Raw genomic sequence first — 21,108 nt, 5'->3', positions numbered from 1 at the left:
ATTACATCTACCTCCTACAGCCACAGCTTGTCAGCTCTTATTTGACTTTTACATTATACTGTAGGATGTTTTCATTAATATTGTTTACTTCCTCGGCATTGTGATTTTCTTTAACCCTCCAAGTACCTCCCTATAGGCTCATTCAATCATTCAATCGTATTTATTGAGTGCTTACTGTGTGCACAGTACTGTACTAAGCCCTTGGGAAGTCCAAGTTGGCAACATATAGAGAAGGTCCCTACCCAACAGTGGGCTCACAGTCTAGAAGGAGACAGACAACAAAACAAAACATATTAACGATCTTACTCTATTCCCATACCTCCCAAGCACTTTGATACTCATCCTACTTCCAGCACTTATATTTCACAGCTTACCATTTCCCTGATCTGTAATTTATTCGAATGTCTGTCTTCCTCTCTCCATTGCAAGCTCCTTGTGGGCAGGGATCCTACCAACTCTTTGGTACTGTACTCTCCTAAGGCTTTGTGCAGTGGTCTGTACACAGTGTGCTCAATAAATACCATTATTTGATTAATTGATCAGAGCCCCTTTTCATTCTTGGCTCAACTTCAGAACTGCCTTTTCAAGCAGTTGAATGCTGTTATTTGCTCCTAAAGTTTGCTCACCTCCTTTTTCTACGGTGCAAAAGATCTTTAACAATAAAGGAGTCATTTAAAGGCAAGGGGAACTGAGTCTCAGGGACCCTAATCAAGGGTGGAGTTCACACCCTGCTTTATCTCAATTTACACCCTGAAGAGATGAGCATTTCCAGATAAAAGAGCAATATCCTTGTCGCCACCCACCCCCTCTTCCCACTCACTGTTCCTTGCTCATCTCATCTGGACACAGATATAGCCACAGTAACTAAAGGATAAAACCTAAAAATTATTTGGGAAGTCATATTTAGAGTTTAAAAGACATAGGTACAAGAGTATGCTCTGGGCCTAAGGAGTTTTCAACGCTCATTACAATGTTCTGCACAGAGTGAGCTTACATACCATTGACTCAGCTGTAATTTGATTGTGAATTGGAACCTTTTTTATCCACTTTAAGTCCACCAAACCAACATAAATAGGACCAATAGAAGTACAAGACGCATCTGCTCTGGGTGGAAATGTCTTGGTCAGTTCCCCCTCCAGGAGGGCATAGAGCACCAGGTATTCCTGGGACTCATAGATTGGCACTAAAAGCTATTTAACACCTACTAATTTAACCAACCAGTGGCATTTATTGAGCACCTACTGTGTTCAGAACACTGTACTAAATGCTTGGGCAAGTATATGATAGAGTTTGTAGATCCAATTTCTGTTCCCAGTAGGGAAGCCTAACTCCAATCCTAGTAGCAGAGCCCAAGGTGCAGCCTCTGATGTGTAAGCACCTATTTTCAAAACTCTACCTCCTCCTATGAACGTCTGTAAACCTCCTGAGTATGTGCATGGAAGTGTTCTTCAGAACCTCCAGAGTATCAAAGGATACCAATCTCCTCTCACCTACAGATGATGAAGTTGTCTGAGCATAGGCCTAGAATGTGTAACCTCGGATCACTAATCATCAGACATGCAAGCTTAGTCACATCCTTCCACTCCCTCTACCCCTCATCAGTAAACAGAAGCTTAGAAAAACTAAAAGAATGCAGACTACAAATCCTATTCAAGAGCTGCAGGCTCACCCTAGCAAGTCCATGCAACAAATCCTCAAAACTCCAACTCAAGGACAATTGTTGCTAAATCACACTATCAACTATAGACCAGACAGCCATTAGACTACCGTTGGACTGACAAAACCAATCTCCAATACTTTTCCTAACTGTCAACATAGACCCAACCCTAACCCTAATCCTAGGTAGGGTTTTTTTGACATTTTGAAGGTGTTGGCCATTTCGTTTCTGAATGGGTTATTGATTGGCCTCCGGGCATTTAATTTTAGGCTATGTGTCATCCAGCTCCCAGCTGTAGCAGCAGTCGCCATATGCTGATCTCACAGCCTTTGCTATCCTTCACTCATCCCCCCACTTCAAGCTCCTTAGTATTTTGCCTTGACACTGGAGTTTCGCTGCCTTGCTTTATTCCTGACTAAAAGATTCTAATGCGGAGAGGAAGAATCATGCAAGCTGACCCCCAGTATAATATGGCCATTTACGGAGCTGAAGTCAGGCAAAATCCAAACTCATCACAATGGACCCTGGGTGGGAGTGGAGGGAAAAGGCCGAGGCTGCCAGTTTTCAGTAAGCTCAAAGCCTAGCGAGAGGGGTCAGTGCAGAGCAAATGAGAAAAGGGCTGGAATGGAGCCATGATGTACAGATGTCATAAAGACAGTGTTTCTCCTTAAAATGGCTTGGAGAGATCCTGGCCTGGCTCCATCCGCTCAATGATATCATTGTTTAAAACAAAGCCCAAGTCTTCACACCAGATTGAAAACCCATGAAAGGCCTTATAGTGAAGACGCGATGCTAAAATGAGGGGCAGCCTCTCTCTTGCTGCATCACCCGGTTACAGTAGAGGTCAAGTATTTAGAATTTTAGATTAGGATGGAAGATTACATCATAATTCCAGATTACAGGGAGGTTGGGGTGTGGACTGTTACAGTAGCCCTCACTGTATTGGCTATGACCTCTCTCTTCCCTTGCAATGCAATCAGTTAAGTGAGATGGGCCCATATGGAAATTTTGCTCCAGAGAGGACAACAGCTGTTCCATCAATAAGGTACTCCAGTGAACCCTCCTGGGAAAGGCCGTCCTAATTGTCTCACAATAACAAACACTCCCGGTTTTCAAAAATGCATGGCTTAGTGGATAGAGCAGGGGCCTGGGAGTTAGGAGGTCATGGCTTATAATCCCAGTACTGCCACCTGTCTGCTGGGTGACCTTGGGCAAGTCACTTCATTTATCTGTGCCTCAGTTTCCTATCTGTAAAATGGGTACTAAGACTGTGAGCCCCATGTGGGGCAGGAACTGTGTCCAACCTACCTCACATATCTACCCCAGTGCTTAGAACAGTATTTGACACCTAGTAAGTACTTAATACCATAAAAAAATAGATCAGTGAAGATTTTTCTGAGAAGTACTTCACTGAGAGATGGGTCCAGCTAGAAACTGTCCCATATGGAGCTCACAGTCTACAGAAGGAGGAGGGAGAACAGGAGAACAGAGGCACAGAGAAGTGAAATGATTTGACCAAGGTCTCATAGCAAGCATTTGATTCAATTGGGATTTGAAACCAGATCCTCAGACTCCCGGACCTGTGCTCTTTCCACTAGGTCAAGCTCCTATGGCCGAATCTAAGTTTAGCCCATCAGGCTTCACTTTCCTCATAGGCTGTTATCTGAAATATGGAAATCGGTTAGTCATTAAGCTCTGTAATAATCTCTTCTACCTATAGTAACTGGTGAGGGAAAATATAAATCAAACATTCTGTTTAGGCCCAGCATTTTATTAGCCTTTCTGGCTGCCATCAATGTGCCAGTGATTAGAAGGAAGTCGTCAAGAATACCAAGATCTCTTTCCTAACTTGAGAATGATAGCTCTGAGACCATTATCATATAGTTGTAGCTTGGATCACTTTCCCCCCACCTGGATGATCTACTTTACATTTGTTCTTACTGAAGATTAACTGTCATTTGGGGGCACAAATGCTCAACTTTACAAAGTCATCCTTACCATCATAGCCACGCAGAAGACCTCAGTATCCATCTGCAAATTTGGAGATTTAACTGCACACTCCTTCCACATCACTTATGGAGATGTACAAAAACCAGTCCTTGTACTGATCCCTGAAGTACTCCACTACTTAGTTTTTCATCCTGAAAAATGCCATTATTCCTATCTTTTAGCCAGCTTTCAATCCATAACAGGACTATTTCCTATAATCTCATGGTTACTCAGCCTCTTCAAAAGCTTTGGAAAACATAAATATATCATGCCCACTGGCCTCTTTGACCCAGCTGCTTACTAACCTCTTCAAAGATTTTCAGCAGTTTAGTAAGGCATGAAGAATGCATTTCTATTTTATCATTTTGGCTCTTCAACTGTATAACTTTTTGTGAAAAAACTACGTGGGGCTATGGATGGAAGATAAGTATTCCCCTTTTACAAATCCATTAATCCAGAGTCTCAGATCAAAGCACTAAAAGAGAAAAGAGCTAGAACCCACTCAGATTTCTAGAATCAGATTTGTAAAGACTCCTGCTTAATGGTTAGTATCATTTGAGTATGAAGAAAGTGTTCTCAAAGTCTATAAAAACACCAGGGTACTTATTCCAATTATTTAGATGATCCATTGATGTCTCATCTAGAACAGGTGAATCTCATTGACTCCAAAACCAACTATATCCTAGGTAAGAAGTTTGGTTTTTTTTAAACTACTACAGCAAAGTTTAACACAAGCTAGTCTACATCCTGCCTCTGGCCTGCAATGCCCTCCCTCCTCAAATCCAACAATTACTCTTTCCCCCTTCATTCATTCATTCATTCAATCATATTTATTGAGAACTTACTGTGTGCAGAGCACTGTACTAAGCGCTTGGGAAGTACAAGTTGGCAACATATACAGACGGTCCCTACCCAACAGCGGGCCCCTTCTAGACTGTGAGCCCACTGTTGGGTAGGGACTGTCTCTATATGTTGCCAACTTGTACTTCCCAAGCGCTTAGTACAGTGCTCTGCACACAGTAAGCGCTCAATACAATTGATTGATTGATTCAAAACCTTATTGAAGGCAAATCTCCAAGAGGCCTACCCAGACTAAGCCCCACTTTTCCTCACCTCCCACTCCCTTCTGTGTCACCCTGACTTGCTCCCTTTTCTCTTCCCCCCTCCCACCCCACAGCACTTACATACATATCTGTAATTTTATTTATTTGTATTGATGTCTGTCACCCCCTACTAGACTGTAAGCTTGTTGTGGGCAGGGATTGTCACTGTTTATTGTTATATTGTACTTTCCCAAGCACTTAGCGCTTAATACATAGGACTGAACTGAATGAGAGCTAGAGATTTTGGGAAGGGGTTAATTTCCCCCTTCCAGTGTACTACTTAGGCATATATTCAAATGAGTTCCCATTCAATCAATTAATCAATAGAATGCATTAAGCACTTACTGTATGCTGAGCACTGTACTAACTACTGGGAGAGTACAACAGAATTAATACAGGAGAATAAAATTAGAAAAGCAGTTTTCCATTGTGGAAATACAATGGTCCTGGGAGTCAGAGGGCCTGGATTCTAATCCTGGCTCCATACTTGCCTGCTGTGACCTTGGGCAAGTCACTTCCCTTCTCTGTGCCTCAGTTTCCTCATTTGTCAAAAAGGTATTCAATACCTGTTCTCCCCCTTACTTGACTGTGAGCCCCATGTGGGACTGAGATTGTATCCAACCTGATGATCTTGTATCTAGCCCAGCACTTAGTGCAGTAGAAAAGCAGCGTGGCTCAGTGGAAGGAGGCTGGGCTTTGGAGTCAGAGGTCGTGGGTTCAAATCCCAGCTCCGCCACTTGTCAGCTGTGGGACTTTGGGCAAGTCACTTCACTTCTCTGAGCCTCAGCTCCCTCATCTGTAAAATGGGGATTAAGAGTGTGAGCCCCCCGTGGGACAACCTGATCACCTTGTAACCTCCCCAGCGCTTAGAACAGTGCTTTGCACATAGCAAGCACTTAATAAATACCATCATCATCATCATTACAGTGTTTGGCACATAATAAGCACTTTAAAATACAATTATTATGATTATTATGATCCCTAACCTCAAGGAGCATACTATCTAGCAAAGACAGACTCTAAAATAAGTTCCAGCTAGGAGGCAATAACTGAGTATAAAGATATGTCCATGAGTGCTATGGGGAATCATGAGTAGTTGGGTGGTGGGGAAGTGATGAATTAGCAGTTAAGGGATATAAAGCAATGAGGCAAGAAATTAATCAGGAAGGCTTACTGGAGGAGATGTGACTTCAAAAGAGTTATGAAGATGAAGAGAGCAGTAGTCGGATGTAAATGGAGAAGGAGTTTTTGGCTAAAGAGAAAGGATGTGAACAAAAGGCTGCTGACAGGGGAGGCAAAAATGAGGCAGTTAGCTTGAGAGGAATAAAGAGTGCAAGCTCGGGTGTAGTGGGAGAAGAGAGTAGTTAATGTAAGAAGGAAAAGCTGGTTGAGTGCTTTAAATCCAATGACTGCTGTTTTTGCTTTAAGAGGAAAGGGAGTCAGAGAGCCTGGTTTCTAATTTCGGCTCCAACACTTACCTACTGGGTAACCTTGGGCAAGTCATTTAACTTCTCTGTGTCACAGCAAAATGGGGATTAAGACTGTGAGCCCTATGTTGGGGACAGGGACTGTGTCCAACCTGATTATCTTGTATCGACCCCAGTACTTAGTACAGTGCCTGGTAAATACCCATTTAATGAAAAAAAAGTGGGGAGACTTGTGCTGAACAGTGTTTATAAACAATCCAGGTAGTAGAGTGAAGTATGGGATTGGAGATGGAAGAGACTAGAATTAGAGAGACTGGGCAGGAGACTGCTGCAGTAATCAGACAGGAAATTTTAAGTGCCTGGGCCAGCATGGTGGCTGTTTGGATTGAGAGGAAGGGCAGATTCTGAAGACGCTGTGGAGGAATAACTGACAGGATTTTTGGACAGACCAAATGTGGTAGTTGAAGGTGAGGGAGGAGTCCAGGAAAATCCCAAGGTTACAGGCTATAGAGACAAGAAGGTTGGCAGAGTGGTCAATTGTGATGGGAAGTGAGATGGAGGAGAGGATTTAGGAGGGAAGATGAGGAGTTCAGGCCCAATTTTGCCCATGGGTTCTAATGCTGCTGTGTAACCTTGGGCAAGTCACTTCACTTCTCTGTGCCCCAGTTACCTCATCTGTAAAATGGGGATTGAGACTGTGAGCCCCTTGTGGGACAGGGACTATGTCCAACCTGATTTGTTTGTATCCACCCCAGCGCTTACTACATCGCCTGGCACATAGAGCTTAATAAATACCAAAATTATTATTATTACTTCTCTAGCTGCCCTGATGTCCAGTGAACTTTATGGCATATTAGCAGCCCAAAATTCTATCTGCAAAGTTAGATTTAAAGGCAGAAAAATAGACAAGTGTACAGAAACATTCACTGGGATCTACATTCTCACATATGGCTTTGAGAAACCATTCTTTGATGTCTTGTCTCTCAGCCTGGCATCAGGTATATTTGCCCAGCCTGTTCTAAGGCAGTTGTCTGACCTGCTAGCAGTACAGTCATCTGCTTCCTGTCATTCATTTCCAGGCTGGGTTCCATGCAGAAAGTCATTATGGAGAGACAGGGCATAGACAAAAGAGAATTTGGAATATCCTTCCTGCTGAGCTCAGCTCAGTAAAATCCCTACTTCAGATCCTCTTACAAATCCTGTAAACCAGATAAAGGCAGGAAGTGATGAACAAATAATGAACTCCCAGCGTCTTATCTGCCCAATCAGTGCATTGAAAATAAGGTCTGGTTGTTATTCCAAGCACAGGGAAAGGTACAGTTCATAGAATTAGAAAACTGCAGTGTAGTGCTCCCAAGATACAGTAGTGTAAAATTAGATATTGGAATTGGCTGCCAGACCTACAGATTGTTTCTTTGAGGTATTCTGTATTTTAAGGTCAGCGCTTTGTAATTGGACTTGGGAAAGGTCTCTGCAGATTTCTCTATGACTTCACTATGTATGCTTTATATAGACCAAGAGAATTATTAAAAAGCTCAAACCCTAACCCAACAGGGCAGAATGAGGTGGAGAGCGAGAGGGAGAGAGAGGAAAAGAGAGAGGAAAGGAGACCCAGACACCACAGGACCAGTCTATTAGGATGCACAACCTGATTAACTGTACCTACCCCAGCACTTAGAACAGTGTTTGGCACATAGTAAATGCTTAACAAGTACCACAGTTTATTATTATTTATTGCTCTGTCAATCAGGCAGTTCCTACCTTTATTTACTTATGCCTACTGCATGTGGAACACTGTACTGCAGAGAAGACAACACTTTTGCAGCCACAATACCACTCATGGAGCCTACCTTGTTATCAGTCAATCAATGGCATTTATTGAGCACTTACTGTGTGCAGAGAGCACTGTACTTGAGAGAGTCCAATATAACAGAACGTTTCCTGCCCACAAAAGCTTACAGTCTTGGGGTGGGGGGGAGACATTAAAAAAAAAAATAAGATCTTCACTTTTCCTGGCCCCATCCTGCTGCCCCCAAACAGGGTCTCTAGAGTCTCCAGACGTGAGTGTAATATACTACTAATCCATTAGACTGTAAGCTCCTTAAGGGCAGGGATTGGGTCTACCAACTCTATTCTATTGAACTCTCCCAAGTGCTTAGTATGGTGCTTTGCACACAGAAGGGGCTCAATAAATACCATTGAATGATAATGGAGAGGCACCAAACCACTTCAGGATGCAGCTATCGGGAAGAAACCCAGAGCAAAAGGACACAATCTTAATGCAAAAAAAAAAAAAATCCCTGTCAACAACCTCAGCCTAACTCTCTTTTGGACTTTTGTGCAGAATTATAACAAAAACTCTAGACACAGAGTTTTGAAATGGAACCAGTGACATGACCCCAAAATGCTGGGCCATGAGGCCTGGTTTTAAGAGGTATATGCCTTCAAGAGAAGAGGAGTCAGGTTAGCAGGGTGCTCCTTCCATCTCTGCTTCCCCCAGAGATGGACACACCTCTTCATAATTGTATTTGTTAAGCTCTATGTGCCAAGCACTGGGGAAGATACATTGTAATCGGAGTTTACAATCTAAGCAGGAGGGAGATCAGGTATTGAACCCCCATTTTACAGTTGAGGGAACTGAGGCAGAGAAGTTAAATGACTTGCCCATGGTCACACAACATATAAAGTGGCAAAGTTGGGATTAGAACCCAGGTCCTCTGACTCCCATGCTCATGCTATTTCCACTACGGCATGTTCTTACTCTTTCAGAGGATACTTAAATCTGCCATCTATTAGATGGATTTAATCATGCATTTAAGTGTTCATTTTTAAAAGATCCCTTAGTCAATGAATTAGTATGTTTTGAACTCTGATAGCATGCAACACTAAGTTGTCTATTTAGGAATTTTTGCTAAAGAGACACAGTCCCAGCCCTCAAAGAGCTTACAAAGGCAATGTCTATCATTTCCCATGTGTCCTTTCTGTTCTTTGGCTCACGGTGAAAGCCCACAGAATCTATTGTTGAGCAAGAAGATAGAGTTAGACAGCTACTTTCCAAAGAGTGTGATTGATTATACCATTTATTCACCCAACATCCCTGTAAAATAGATTGGAGCAGAAATAAGGTAAAATATTTTCCTTCCTTTGGACTGATTCAATGTACCCTTTTCCGACGAGCAACAATATTGGGAATTACATTGTGGCTGGTTGTTATTCATTAATATTTCAGTTCTGACCATGATTTATTGGTCAGGCCTGAAGCAGCGTGGCCTAGTGGAAAGAGCACTAGCCTGGGAGTTGGAGGTCCAGGGTTCTTATCCTCAATGGGAACCTGCTTTGTGACCTTGGGCAAGTCACCTCACTTCTCCGTGCCTCTGTTACCTCAACTGTAAAATGGGGATTAAGACTGTGAGCCCTAGCACTGTACTATTCACTCAACAATTAGATGGAAGTCCACCCTCCCTCTTGCCAGTCTACGTGGGTGATACACAAGCAGCATGGCGTAGTGGATACAGCACAGGCCTGGGAATCAGAAGGGCATAGTGTCTAATCCCAGCTCTGCCACTTGTCTGCTCTGTCACCATGGGCAAGCCACTTCACTTCTCTGTGGCTCAGTTACCTCATCTGTAAAATAGGGATTGAGTCTGTGAGCCCCAGATGGAACAGGGACTATGTCCAACTCAATTTGCTTGCATCCACCTCAGTGCTTAGTAAAGCACCTGGCACACAAGCACTTAAATACCATCATCACTGTACTAAGCGCTTGGGAGAGTACAATATGACAGAGTTGGTAGATACATTCCCTGCCCATTGTATCTACTTTTATTCCCTAAAAGGAAAAAAAAAGTCTTTCAATCCCCATCGCTGAAGGAGAAACAATATTAAAGGAAAGGACCATGGATTTAACCTGGTAGGTGTCCTATTCAGAAAATCGGTCCTAGGTGTTACCTAGAGTTTTAGTGCCAAGATGACAACAAGGGTTCTAAGACTTTTCTCATTTAAAGGAAAGCCAGCTCTAGTGGAGAAGTGTGGAAATCTGGTTTTTCCAAGGGCTATTTCAGGTTTCCTGATGGGAAGACGACTCCCTTGACCTTAACTGCAGTCCTGCAGAATCACCAAATCTTACCCATGCTCAGGTCAGTGTACAGTCTTGATTGAAATAGGCCCTCCTCTTTCGGTCTTACTCTGTTACTTTTTTCTGATGATTCTTCACTTGAACTCACTACTGTTTCTAGTTAGTCAAGAGTTAATGGGGGAAAAAAACATCAACCTCATCTAAGATTTAGACTTCAAATATGTCTGTTCCCAGAAAGATACCCCAGCTGTTGGATGGTGCCCTTTGAGGTGGTTCCATTAATTGGTGGTGTTCTTTAAAGACAGTCTAGCTAATTGGAGGTCCTCATGTTAATCTCCATCAGGATTTGCCCTTCCCGGATAGAAAAGATGGTCTTCCATCCTTAGAGCTGAAATGTTTGATTAAAACAATGGTTACAACCAAGAAAGAGGCAAGAGGGCTCCCTGAGGATAGTTTCACACTGAAGTTCTAGATACAGATTAGTCACAAAACAAACAGGGCTGAACAATCTGAATATTTCAGGCAGACTTTTTGGCTCAAAATATCTGTTTCAAACCAAAGCATATTTTTAGGTTTCAGTAATCTTAAAAATTTGCACATAGATGCCCATGCTTAACCAAAATGTAGTCTATACTTCTACCAAAGTATTTTTCACTCCCAAAACATCACCAGGCTGGGCTTACCTAGTTTGGATGTCTAGAAACATTCAACTCATTTCCAAATGACTTGAATTAATACTGATGTTATTTTACATTGTACAGATCCTGCCCACAAAGCTGAAGAGTTCTCCCAAAGCTACTAACTTGTCTCCACCTAACAAATGTACTTTTCAGGTATGAATTTTTGGCTTCCCATTTCACAGTGGTTCCCCAAGTAAGCAAGCACTCAGTAACTAAGGGATGATCACACTAAGTGGGCTGCAATGTGCTGATGCACTAACAGCCCTGCCTCTAACTCATCCCCTGAGCCTGACATCACCACGTCAACTCGAGAGATAAACTTGACTTTGCAACTCTCCCAGCCCTGTTTCCCCAGAGTGAAAATTTAGCTCACAAGTCTCCCAAAGCAATTCTGAGGCTTAATTGGCTCTACTGAAATGGAGTAGTTAGATATACATAAGGGAAGTTCCAATCCTCAAATATTTCTTCGCCAAGTCATTTATATTATTGTACAAAGACTTTGATTCCCCAGGGTTACACAGTCTTAGCTGTAAGGCAGAGGAAGCCAATAGCATTTTGACTTTAAGAAAACATTTTGCAAATAACTTGGATATGCCCAACACACTCAGTAAAAGGAGCTTCAGCCTTTGACTTTGAGATCATGTATATTTCAATGTAAATTTAATCCTTATGCTTCTGATGCATTTCAATGCAGTCACCAAGTGCAATTCTCTAAGAGTGGTTTCCAATCCAGAGAGCAGTGGAAGTCTTCTAACTAAACATTTTAAAGCTTTCCTTTGATCCAGGAAGTTGTGTTTTCCCAGAACTAAATGGAACTCAAATCTAATTACGTGGCACTGGTTGGGAGACATCATCTCCCTTCCAGGATTGAAAGGAGGGAACAAGCAAGCTGTAAATAAGAAGAGGATGAGTAAGAAGGGCGGGAGTGGAACTTCCACTGGGGCTACTGAGGCAGCTGTCTTGGCAATCAGAGGATTTTGGGACTAAAGAACCAAGTGTAGAGTGTTTCTAGCGCAGCTCCAAAAAGCACAAAGACTTTGGGGTTGGGCTTGCAGCATCTTCACTGAGAGCAGCTTGGAGCATCCTTCCTGGGGGCAATTCCCAGGCCTCAGGGTCTACCCAGGATACTTGAGGCATTATACTCCACCTACTCCTCTCTTGCTCTCCCATTTTCTGATGGAGGGAGGGAGGGAGCCCAGCTCCAGAATTCTGCCCCGAGGTCCGTGAGGAAGTTGTTCCTCCGCCAATGACATCACTAGTTGGTGTCTATGTTCTTGTTCTAAAGTACAAAAATCAACTCTGCCACCTTGAACTAGAAGGGTGAAAAAAAATTAACCTGAGAGCTAATCCAAGCTCTTGCTTACAACATATCAACAAGTGTTAGAAGCAGTGTGGCTCAGTGGAAAGAGCATGGGCATTGGAGTCAGGGGTCATGGGTTCGAATCCTGTCTCCGATACATGTCTGCTGCATGACATTCGGCAAGTCACTTAACTTCTCTAAGCCTCAGTGACTTCATCTGCAGAGAAGCAGCGTGGCTCAGTGGAAAGAGCATGGGCTTTGGAGTCAGAGGTCATGGGTTCAAATCCCAGCTCAGCCAATTGTCAGCTGTGTGACTTTGGGCAAGTCACTTAACTTCTCTGTGTCTCAGTTACCTCATCTGTAAAATGGGGATTAAGACTGTGAGCTCCCCGTGGGACAACCTGATCACCTTGTAACCTCCCCAGTGCTTAGAATAGTGCTTTGCACATAGTAAGCATTTAATAAATGCCATCATTATTATTATTAAGTACTTTGGCCAGTCCCGTTTGCCAAGCCAGGCAAGGTGGAGTTTGCAATCCAATTTCCTATTCAGTTGTCTGCATTTTTAATAAGTGGGGTATTTGTTAAGTGCTCACTGTGTGCCAAGCACTGTAGTAAACGCTGGGGTAGATATAAGAGAGTCAGGTCCCACGCGGGGCTCACAGTCTAAGTAGAGGGAGAATAGGTATTGAATCTCCATTTTGCAAATGAGGCAACTAAGGCACAGAAAATTGAAGTGATTTGCCCAAGGTCATACAGCAAAAAGTGGCAGAGGCAGAATTAGAACCCACATCCTCTGACTCCCAGGACTGGGCTCTTTCCAATAAACCACACTAATTCCTTTGCCTCTTCCTGCTTTCTAAGTCTCTCCTTTCCTTTGACCAACTGTGTCCACTCACTCATTCATTCAATCGTATTTATTGAGCACTTACTGTGTGCAGAGCACTGTACTAAGCGCTTGGGAAGTACAAGTCAGCAACATATAGAGACAGTCCCTACCCAACAACAGGCTCACAGTCTAGAACTCATTCCACCTCAGGTGCTTTGGTTCGTAGTCTTAAAACAATCCCAGTGTTTTAGTTTTCTCCCCATATTTCTCATGTTTTTAAGTCTGTGGATACTATTTATCCACCCTCCTTATTGTTCACACATCTCCATGTGTGGATTCCATTAAGCCTATGTGCAGATTCCATTAAAAAGTTTGTTGCTTACAGTTCTGTATCATTATAAACCCATTTAATTAGACTTGTTAAGGAAAGGCAAGACCAAATGAGTCAATGGAGCAGTGGGAAACAGAAGCAGAGTGGATGCTTCCTGAGCCCAAGACCAACAACAGCCTTAAGGAGGAGACTTGTAGGCAGAATGCCATTCTCTCAATCAAATCAACCAAAAACAAAGCACCAGAGGGACAAACTTAAAAAACAAAGATATCACACCAGAGCAGAAAGGAAGTGAATGTGAAGAGGAGAGACAATTGCGTGAGCAGTGATTTGTGAACTGAAAGTGATTAAGCATCTCCTGTGTTTATTGTGCAATGTTATTGTTCAAAACTGTGACTAAACTAATTTCAAGTCAGAAACTCACATCTCCTTAGAGTGCTCTAACGGGGTCTGTATATGACTGCCCTATGAATGAAAGCAATTTGGGAAGTAAGTACAATAGGAAATTATCTGCACTGTGAGTTCCATTCAATAACATGTTTAAGCCTAAAAGCCAAGTTCAGTTCAAAATAGCAGGAAGAAATTCCCAAGGAAAACCCGGTGATGTCATAGTGCTCTCTCTGCTATTTTCATTTCTGTAGAGATTTCCTAAAACTACCAACTCTAGGACACCACCAGCAAGTTTAATTCTGAGAAGCTCCACAGAGGAAGCCATGTTCAGCTCTGTCAGCCATGGATAAAAAACCTTCACGTGTCCCTCAGGGATTGAGCAGCATATCTTTAAATGCTCCAGCAGAACCCCGCTGACTAAGGGCAGAGCTTTTCAGGGAAAGAAGATGTTTTAGAATGATACAATCTCTGTGGCATGAGAGCAGGGCCAGATTACTGCTGGGCTTCAAAGGCTGGTATAGGATCGGAAGAAGTGAGGGGATGGGAGGTGGGGTGACAGGAACTTCATGTGAGCCCCAATTCTGCTCCATCCCTTCTGACACTGTGCATATACAGCAGCCATTTTACTAAGTTTCCATACCGGCTACTCCTTAGACTCTCCCAAGAGGGGTTCCCTCTGGGGTAAGGTCAGGAGACATACAATTACTGTCTAAAGTGGTGGCAGCTCAGTCTTTTATCAAGAAATCCTCCACTTTTGAAAGGGGAGGAGGGGGAAAAGGGATCCAGAGGGAAAGGAGAGCTAGGGAGGGAGACATTGGCTCAGCCCCAGTGGGCAGGAAGGCATTGGATGAAGGATTGATTGATGGTTGATTGCCAGTACTTGTTAAGCGCTTACTAGGTGCCAAGCATTGTTCTAAGCACTGGGGTAGACACAAGTTAATCAAGTTGTACACAGTCCCTGTCCCGGATGAGGCTCACAGTCTAAGAAGGAGGGAATAGGGTTGAGGTAACTGAGGCACAGAGAAGTGAAGTAACTTGACCAAGGTCATAGATACATGGCAGATTTGGGGTACCCCCCACTTCCCGTCCCACATCCTTCCAGTTGAGCAAAATCCTAAAAACGAGGCCGGTCCAGCCCATGCCAGGCAGGTGCTGTCTGAGTGACTTCCCAGAGGCCAATGGAGCTGCAGGTGGGAGTGGGAGTGCACTGCAGGGGTGAGGCTGGAGCACTTAACAAGTAGGACAATTATTATTATTTCCACATGGCCATGCTGTTTCTCCAGTTCTTTTTCCAACTCTCCAGATGATGGGTGCTTTAAATCACATAAGTTTTTAGATGCTGAATTCCACTGGGTTTGGGACGTAACTGAACCTGCAAAGCTTTATATGCCCTACATGAATGTCACTCAGCCTCACAGCTTTATATGCCCTACGTGAATGTCACTCGGCCTCACAGTGTGTAGATAACCCGGTGATATTCTAACCAAACCAAGGCTGCAGCCAAGAACACAGGTCAGTCAGGCTACCCAGAGGGCTTTTGGCCACATGGGCAATAAGAGACAGACCATGGATGGCTCCACAAACTCATCTACTGAAAATGAAACTCAAGCACATTCTCTATTGACAGTAGAATTTCCTATTCCCCTCCATCCAACTCCAACCCAATCTTAACTCCTACACAGGAAGGAGGGCTAATATTGGTAGTTCACATGCCAAAGCATCAGTCACCCTATTTCCTGGGTATTTAGGCTTCCTAAATGAGAAAATCACTGCCTCTCACAAGTGGGAGGGGTTCTAGAAAACAGCCATCTGCCTTGCATCACAACCATGAACTCTACATGTGCAGAGTGGGAAGAACTGTCAAGTATATGCTGGTCTTTTTATCCACACTTACACACATGACAGCTCATTGTCTGTAACATAAAGACAGCCCTAAATAAGACAACATTTATGATGACTTGGGCAAACTTCAAACAAGGCAGTAGACATAACTAATATGCTATTCAGGATGTGGTAGTAAATCTGCTTGTATCAGTCTCCCATATGATAATGTAAACATGAATTTGGCTCATTTAGAGGGAAGAAATTATTTACAATATGCTTGGGGTGAGAAGTCACCCTGGTTCTTGCTTTAAAAGGAATCTCTTTTAATCAAAGACTATTTAGAACACATCTGAGAGATGAATTTTTTGTTACTGACATTGCATACGACACTTTGGCTCTGTTGGCTTTAAAAAGTAACCAAAATGATAGTAAAGATGAAAGAAATAAAATGATTGACAGTGCTAACTCATGTCATGGCAGAAATGAAGTGATTGACAGCTTGCATTGCTGCCCGGATCATCTTTGTGCAGAAACGCTCTGGGCATGTTACTCCCCTCCACAAAAATCTCCAGTGGCTACCAGTCAACCTACACATCAGGCAAAAACTCCTCACCCTGGGCTTCAAGGCTGTCCATCACCTCGCTCCCTCCTACCTCACCTCCCTTCTTTCCTTCTACAACCCAGCCCGCACCCTCCGCTCCTCTGCCGCTAACCTCCTCACTGTGCCTCGTTCTCGCCTGTCCCGCTGTCGACCCCTGGCCCACATCCTCCCCCTGGCCTGGAATGCCCTCCCTCCGCACATCCGCCAAGCTAGCTCTCTTCCTCCCTTCAAAGCTCTACTGAGAGCTCACCTCCTCCAGGAGGCCTTCCCAGACTGAGCCCCCTCATTCCTCTCCCCTCCCCATCCCCCCACCCTACCTCCTTCCCCTCCCCACAGCACCTGTATGTTTGTGCAGATTTATTACTCTTATTTTACTTGTACATATTTACTATTCTATTTATTTTATTTTGTTAATATGTTTTGTTTTGTTGTGTGTCTCCCCCTTCTAGACTGTGAGCTCGTTGTTGGGTAGGGACCGTCTCTATATGTTGCCAGCTTGTACTTCCCAAGCGCTTAGTACAGTGCTGTGCACACAGTAAGCGCTCAATAAATACGATTGAATGAATGAATGAAAGAGGAGCCTGGTCCTACTTGGAAGCTGCTCGGTATCATGGATGGCTGTGGGGGCCCCTACTTCTGCCTATCACATTTTCTCTCATTTTCTTTCTCTCTCTCTCCGTGTACCTGTGGCCAAATAACATTTCTTAATGGGAGTAGGAGTTATTTCATCTGATACTTCCCCAGATATGGCACAGAAAGCCAGTGCCAAGGCCACTTCATGCATGGGAGGACGAAAGAGAGATAATAATAATAAGATGAGAATAAGATAAGATGAGAATAATAGCATGAGAGGCAGCGTGGCTCAGTGGAAAGAGCACGGGCTTTGGAGTCAGAGGTCATGGGTTCGAATCCCGGCTCCACCACTTGTCAGCTGTGTGATTTTGGGCAACTCACAACTTCTCTCTGCCTCAGTTCTCTCATCTGTAAAATGGGGATTGAGACTGTGAGCCTCCAGTGGGACAACCTGATCACCTTGTAACCTCCCCAGCACTTAGAACAGTGCTTTGCACATAGTAAGCGCTTAATAAATGCCATTATTATTATTATTATTATTATGGTATTTGTTAAGTGCTTACTATGTGCCAGGCGTTTTACTAAGTGCTGGGGTGGATACAAGCAAATCAAGTTGGAACAGTCCCTGTTCCACATAGGATTCAGTCTTAATCCCCATTTTACAGATGAGGTAACTGAGGCACAGAGAAGCGAAGTGACTTGCTCATGGTCACACAGCAGACAAATGGTAGAGATGGAATTAGAGTCCATGGCCTTTTGAATTCCATGCTTTATCCACTAAACACCATGCAGCAGCAAGAAATAGTGCTCAGCCATACAGACAGGGCAGTATCCAGTGAGGGCCTCCTGAAGTGCCAAGAGCTTCATTTTGGGGCCCTGGATCGAGAAGAATATCAGCAGCCCCGGGATACCTACAGGTTCTACCTGGACACCAATTCTCCCACACTCTGAGGCCCATAAAGAGGTGTTCAGAGCTAGGAGAGTTACATGGGGGAGCCACCATGGGAACCGGGGAGGCTCCTCGCTGGATCTGTGGCCTACTGTGCCCCATAGGGCAGGGGAATAATAATGATTATGGTATTTGTTAAGTGCTTACTATATGCCAGGCACTGTTCCAAGCATTGGGGTAGATACAAGATAATTGGGTTGGACACCGTCCCTGTCCCACATAGGGCTCACAGTCTTAATCCCCACTTTTTACAGATGAGAGAAGTGAGGCACAGAGAAGTTAAGTGGCTTGTCCAAGGTCACACAGCAGATAAGTGGTGAAGCCAGGATTAGAACCCATGACCTTCTGACTCCAGGGCCCGTGTTCTATCCACTAGGCCATGCTGCCTCAGGGTGGGGACAGGAGCTGGCCAAAGCATCTCTGATGGACTCTGACATCATATAAAGCATGATGAAATGACATCATATGTGCCCTGTTATGTGACATAATTACCTTGCGAATCCCATAGTGGAGCCCTAAAAGACTGATTAGTTCTGGGGTCTATGGAGGGGAAGGGAGGAAGATGATCATCCGGCCCCAAAACTGGTTAACTTCTTATGGGCCACTTCATGAATAAATTGTTTGGATAATCAATGCTAAAATTACACTCAACCCTAAGTGATCTGGATATTTTAGGACAAATACCCATCCTCCTGAAATAATTGAATAACCAAGACCACCCTCTAGTATGTGTGTATGCATACACACAGATGCTATGTCTAGCAAGCCACAACTGTTTTCTCCCACCTCAATCCAGACACCTCTCTCCAACCGTAAAAGAGAGGCCCACAAATTTTGACAAGTTTCTAGAGGTCTCTCTTCCTACTGGGTTCTTTTGAAAAATAATAATATGATGGAAATAGCAAAGCTATTAACCTACCCTTTCAAAGAACACCTCTTGGAAGAGACTGATATGATTAGTCATCTGCTTTCAGCTGGTTTAAGATACTGCCAAGCAGGGAGCAGGGAGCTCTCCAAGGGATGCAACCTTATCTGCTCTGTTTATATGTCGCAATAAAGGCTAATTCCAACGGTAGAGCTGGACTATAGTACTTCAGAACACTGCTGTGGATGAAACCGCCTCCACGTTTAGGCTGATCAAAGATGTTCATACAATACACTTACCAAACAGGGAGATGGTGCTTTTTTGTTCACAGATATGGTAGCATGGACCAACAGACTAATCCTTGGTTGGAAATTATCTAATACTTCTCAGCGAGCTGCCACCCAAGATCAATAGCCTACTGATAAACAGATGAGCAAGAGCCAGATGTGGCCTGCAGACTGCTGACTACACTCCTCTGAATGGATCCTAAGCCATCTGTTTGGAAAAAGAGCCGAGACAGAACAAAGAGAACCCGGCCCCAACCTCAGCACACGTCTTGCTGACCTAAATATGCTCTGTTTTCTTCCCTAATCTGCTTTACTTCCTGCAGAATGCTGTGCTGGGGTTTGGATGTGTGCAGTGAGGCAGCTGCTGCACAGCAAGCCCAGTGTAACTGTATCTGACTTGGAGTGGCCCCTGGAAAGGATAGGGCTAAATCCCCATCCTACAGCACAATGAGCCCCCGAGCAGTTCAGTCAACACGCATCAAGTAGAAAGGTTCTAGAAACCCAGAATGTGGTTCAAATCCAATTCCCAGGGGGAGCCTGCTTTATGATCCGAGTATAAAGAATGCTCCCAAGCATGGCACCTGTTTCTTTCATTTAGTCCTGAGAGGCACAAGTTCTTTGTTCAGCTCTCCCAAAATGGACAGGCTCACTTACTCATTCTTCTCCAAATCCAAGATGAGGTCTTTTCCCTCAGCTGTCACCCTGAGTTCAGCTTTGAGCGAATACTGAAAACAGCAGAGAAAAAAAAAGTCAGTTCTGAGAGGGCAGGAGATGAGCTGACAATCATGGAAACTCATACTATTATCAGTAGGTAGTATTTACTGGGCATCTACTCAATACAAAGCACCACACTAAGCACTGGCAAGGGTACAAGAGTCAGTAAACACAATTCCTGCCCTTCAGGACCCTCCAATCTAGTGGTAGAGACAGACACCAAAATAAATTACAGGTTGGGGAAAGAAATGGAGTTTAAGGATATATACATAAGTTCTGTGGGAGAGGAATAGGAGGAGATACTGAATTACTTAGGAGGTGAAATGCAAAATGCAGTATGGAGTTAAATAGGGTAGGGAGGTGAGGTGAGGTAGGGAAGGCCTCCTGGAGGAGATGATTTTAGTAGGGCTTCGAAGATGGTAGATGGTTTGTTGGATATGAAGGGGGAGGGAGGGAATTCCAGGAAGCAGGGAGGGTGTGAGCAAGAGGTTGTTGGTGAGAGAAATGAGAGTGAAGCACAGAGTGAATACGAACTGGAGAGGAAGAGGCTGGACTCAGGGAGGTCAGCAAGGAGGTAGATGCAGTGGTGAAGATGACAAATATTTGGACCAGCATGGTAATAGTTTGGATGAAGAGGAAGGGGAGTTATGGATTAGAAAATCACCAGAATTTCATGACAGTGAATATGCAGGTTGATAGAAAAGAGTCAAGAATAATACTGAAGTTGCCAGCTTGGGAGACTGGGCAGATGGTGGTATTGCATTAATGGTTCTATGAGATCCCGTAACAACTGCCCTGATTTAATTCCCTTCTCAAACCCCATTTTTCTGACATCTTCTTTAAGCCCTCTTTTCCCTGGCTTGTTTCCCCTTCTGCATCTTCTATGCACTTGGATCTGTGACCTTTGGACATTTGATATTCAGCCCACCCCAACCCCACAGCACTTATGCACAAATCATTAAATTATATATTATAAATTACTTATTTATGCATGCAAATGTCTGTCCCCCATCTAGACTTTAACCTCATTATATGCAGGGAATGTGACTGCTGATTCTGTTCTATTCTACTCTCCCAAGTCCTAGTACAGTGCTCTGCCCATAGTAAGCACTCAATAAATACCATTAATTGATCTTCTGAAGTGAAGCCAGATTGAGTGCTAGCAATATGTACTCTGCATTTATATATAAAAACATTCACACACACACCTCATTTCTGTGAAGTTAGTGAAGCTGTGGACATCTGGGCAAAACATTGAGCAAATGCGGGTGGGGGAAATGCTGAGATCTCAAAGTTCTCACTAAGAGCTCTTGAGAAATTGATATTGCTCTCCCTTGCCTCATCTACTCTATTAGCTAATCTCTCAGAAGAGTATTTCACAAGGACAGGGAGGGGGCCAGTTGTTACTGGCTTTGGCCTAATTCTGATAAACAACAAAGCTGGTCCCTTATCTTAGAGAGGCTCCTTATTCTAGGGTGGTAGGCTGTTCCCTCAGCCTTAGATATCTGCCATCT

General features: G+C 43.7%; 1 protein-coding gene across 1 annotated transcript in view; it reads right to left on the bottom strand.

Moving 5' to 3' along the window:
• Positions 1-21,108, bottom strand: part of ADAM19 (ADAM metallopeptidase domain 19) — an 81,228-nt gene that overhangs the window by 48,215 nt on the left and 11,905 nt on the right. Inside the window, exon 4 of the mRNA XM_038771683.1 lies at positions 19,535-19,605. Within this exon, the coding sequence (XP_038627611.1) occupies positions 19,535-19,605 (71 nt within the window). The remainder of the gene's footprint in view (positions 1-19,534; positions 19,606-21,108) is intronic.

The sequence above is a fragment of the Tachyglossus aculeatus genome, chromosome X1 (assembly GCF_015852505.1).
Source record: "Tachyglossus aculeatus isolate mTacAcu1 chromosome X1, mTacAcu1.pri, whole genome shotgun sequence".
NCBI lineage: Eukaryota > Metazoa > Chordata > Mammalia > Monotremata > Tachyglossidae > Tachyglossus > Tachyglossus aculeatus.
The sequence above is the reverse complement of the archived record's forward strand: the minus strand, read 5'-3'. Positions and strand labels throughout refer to the sequence as shown.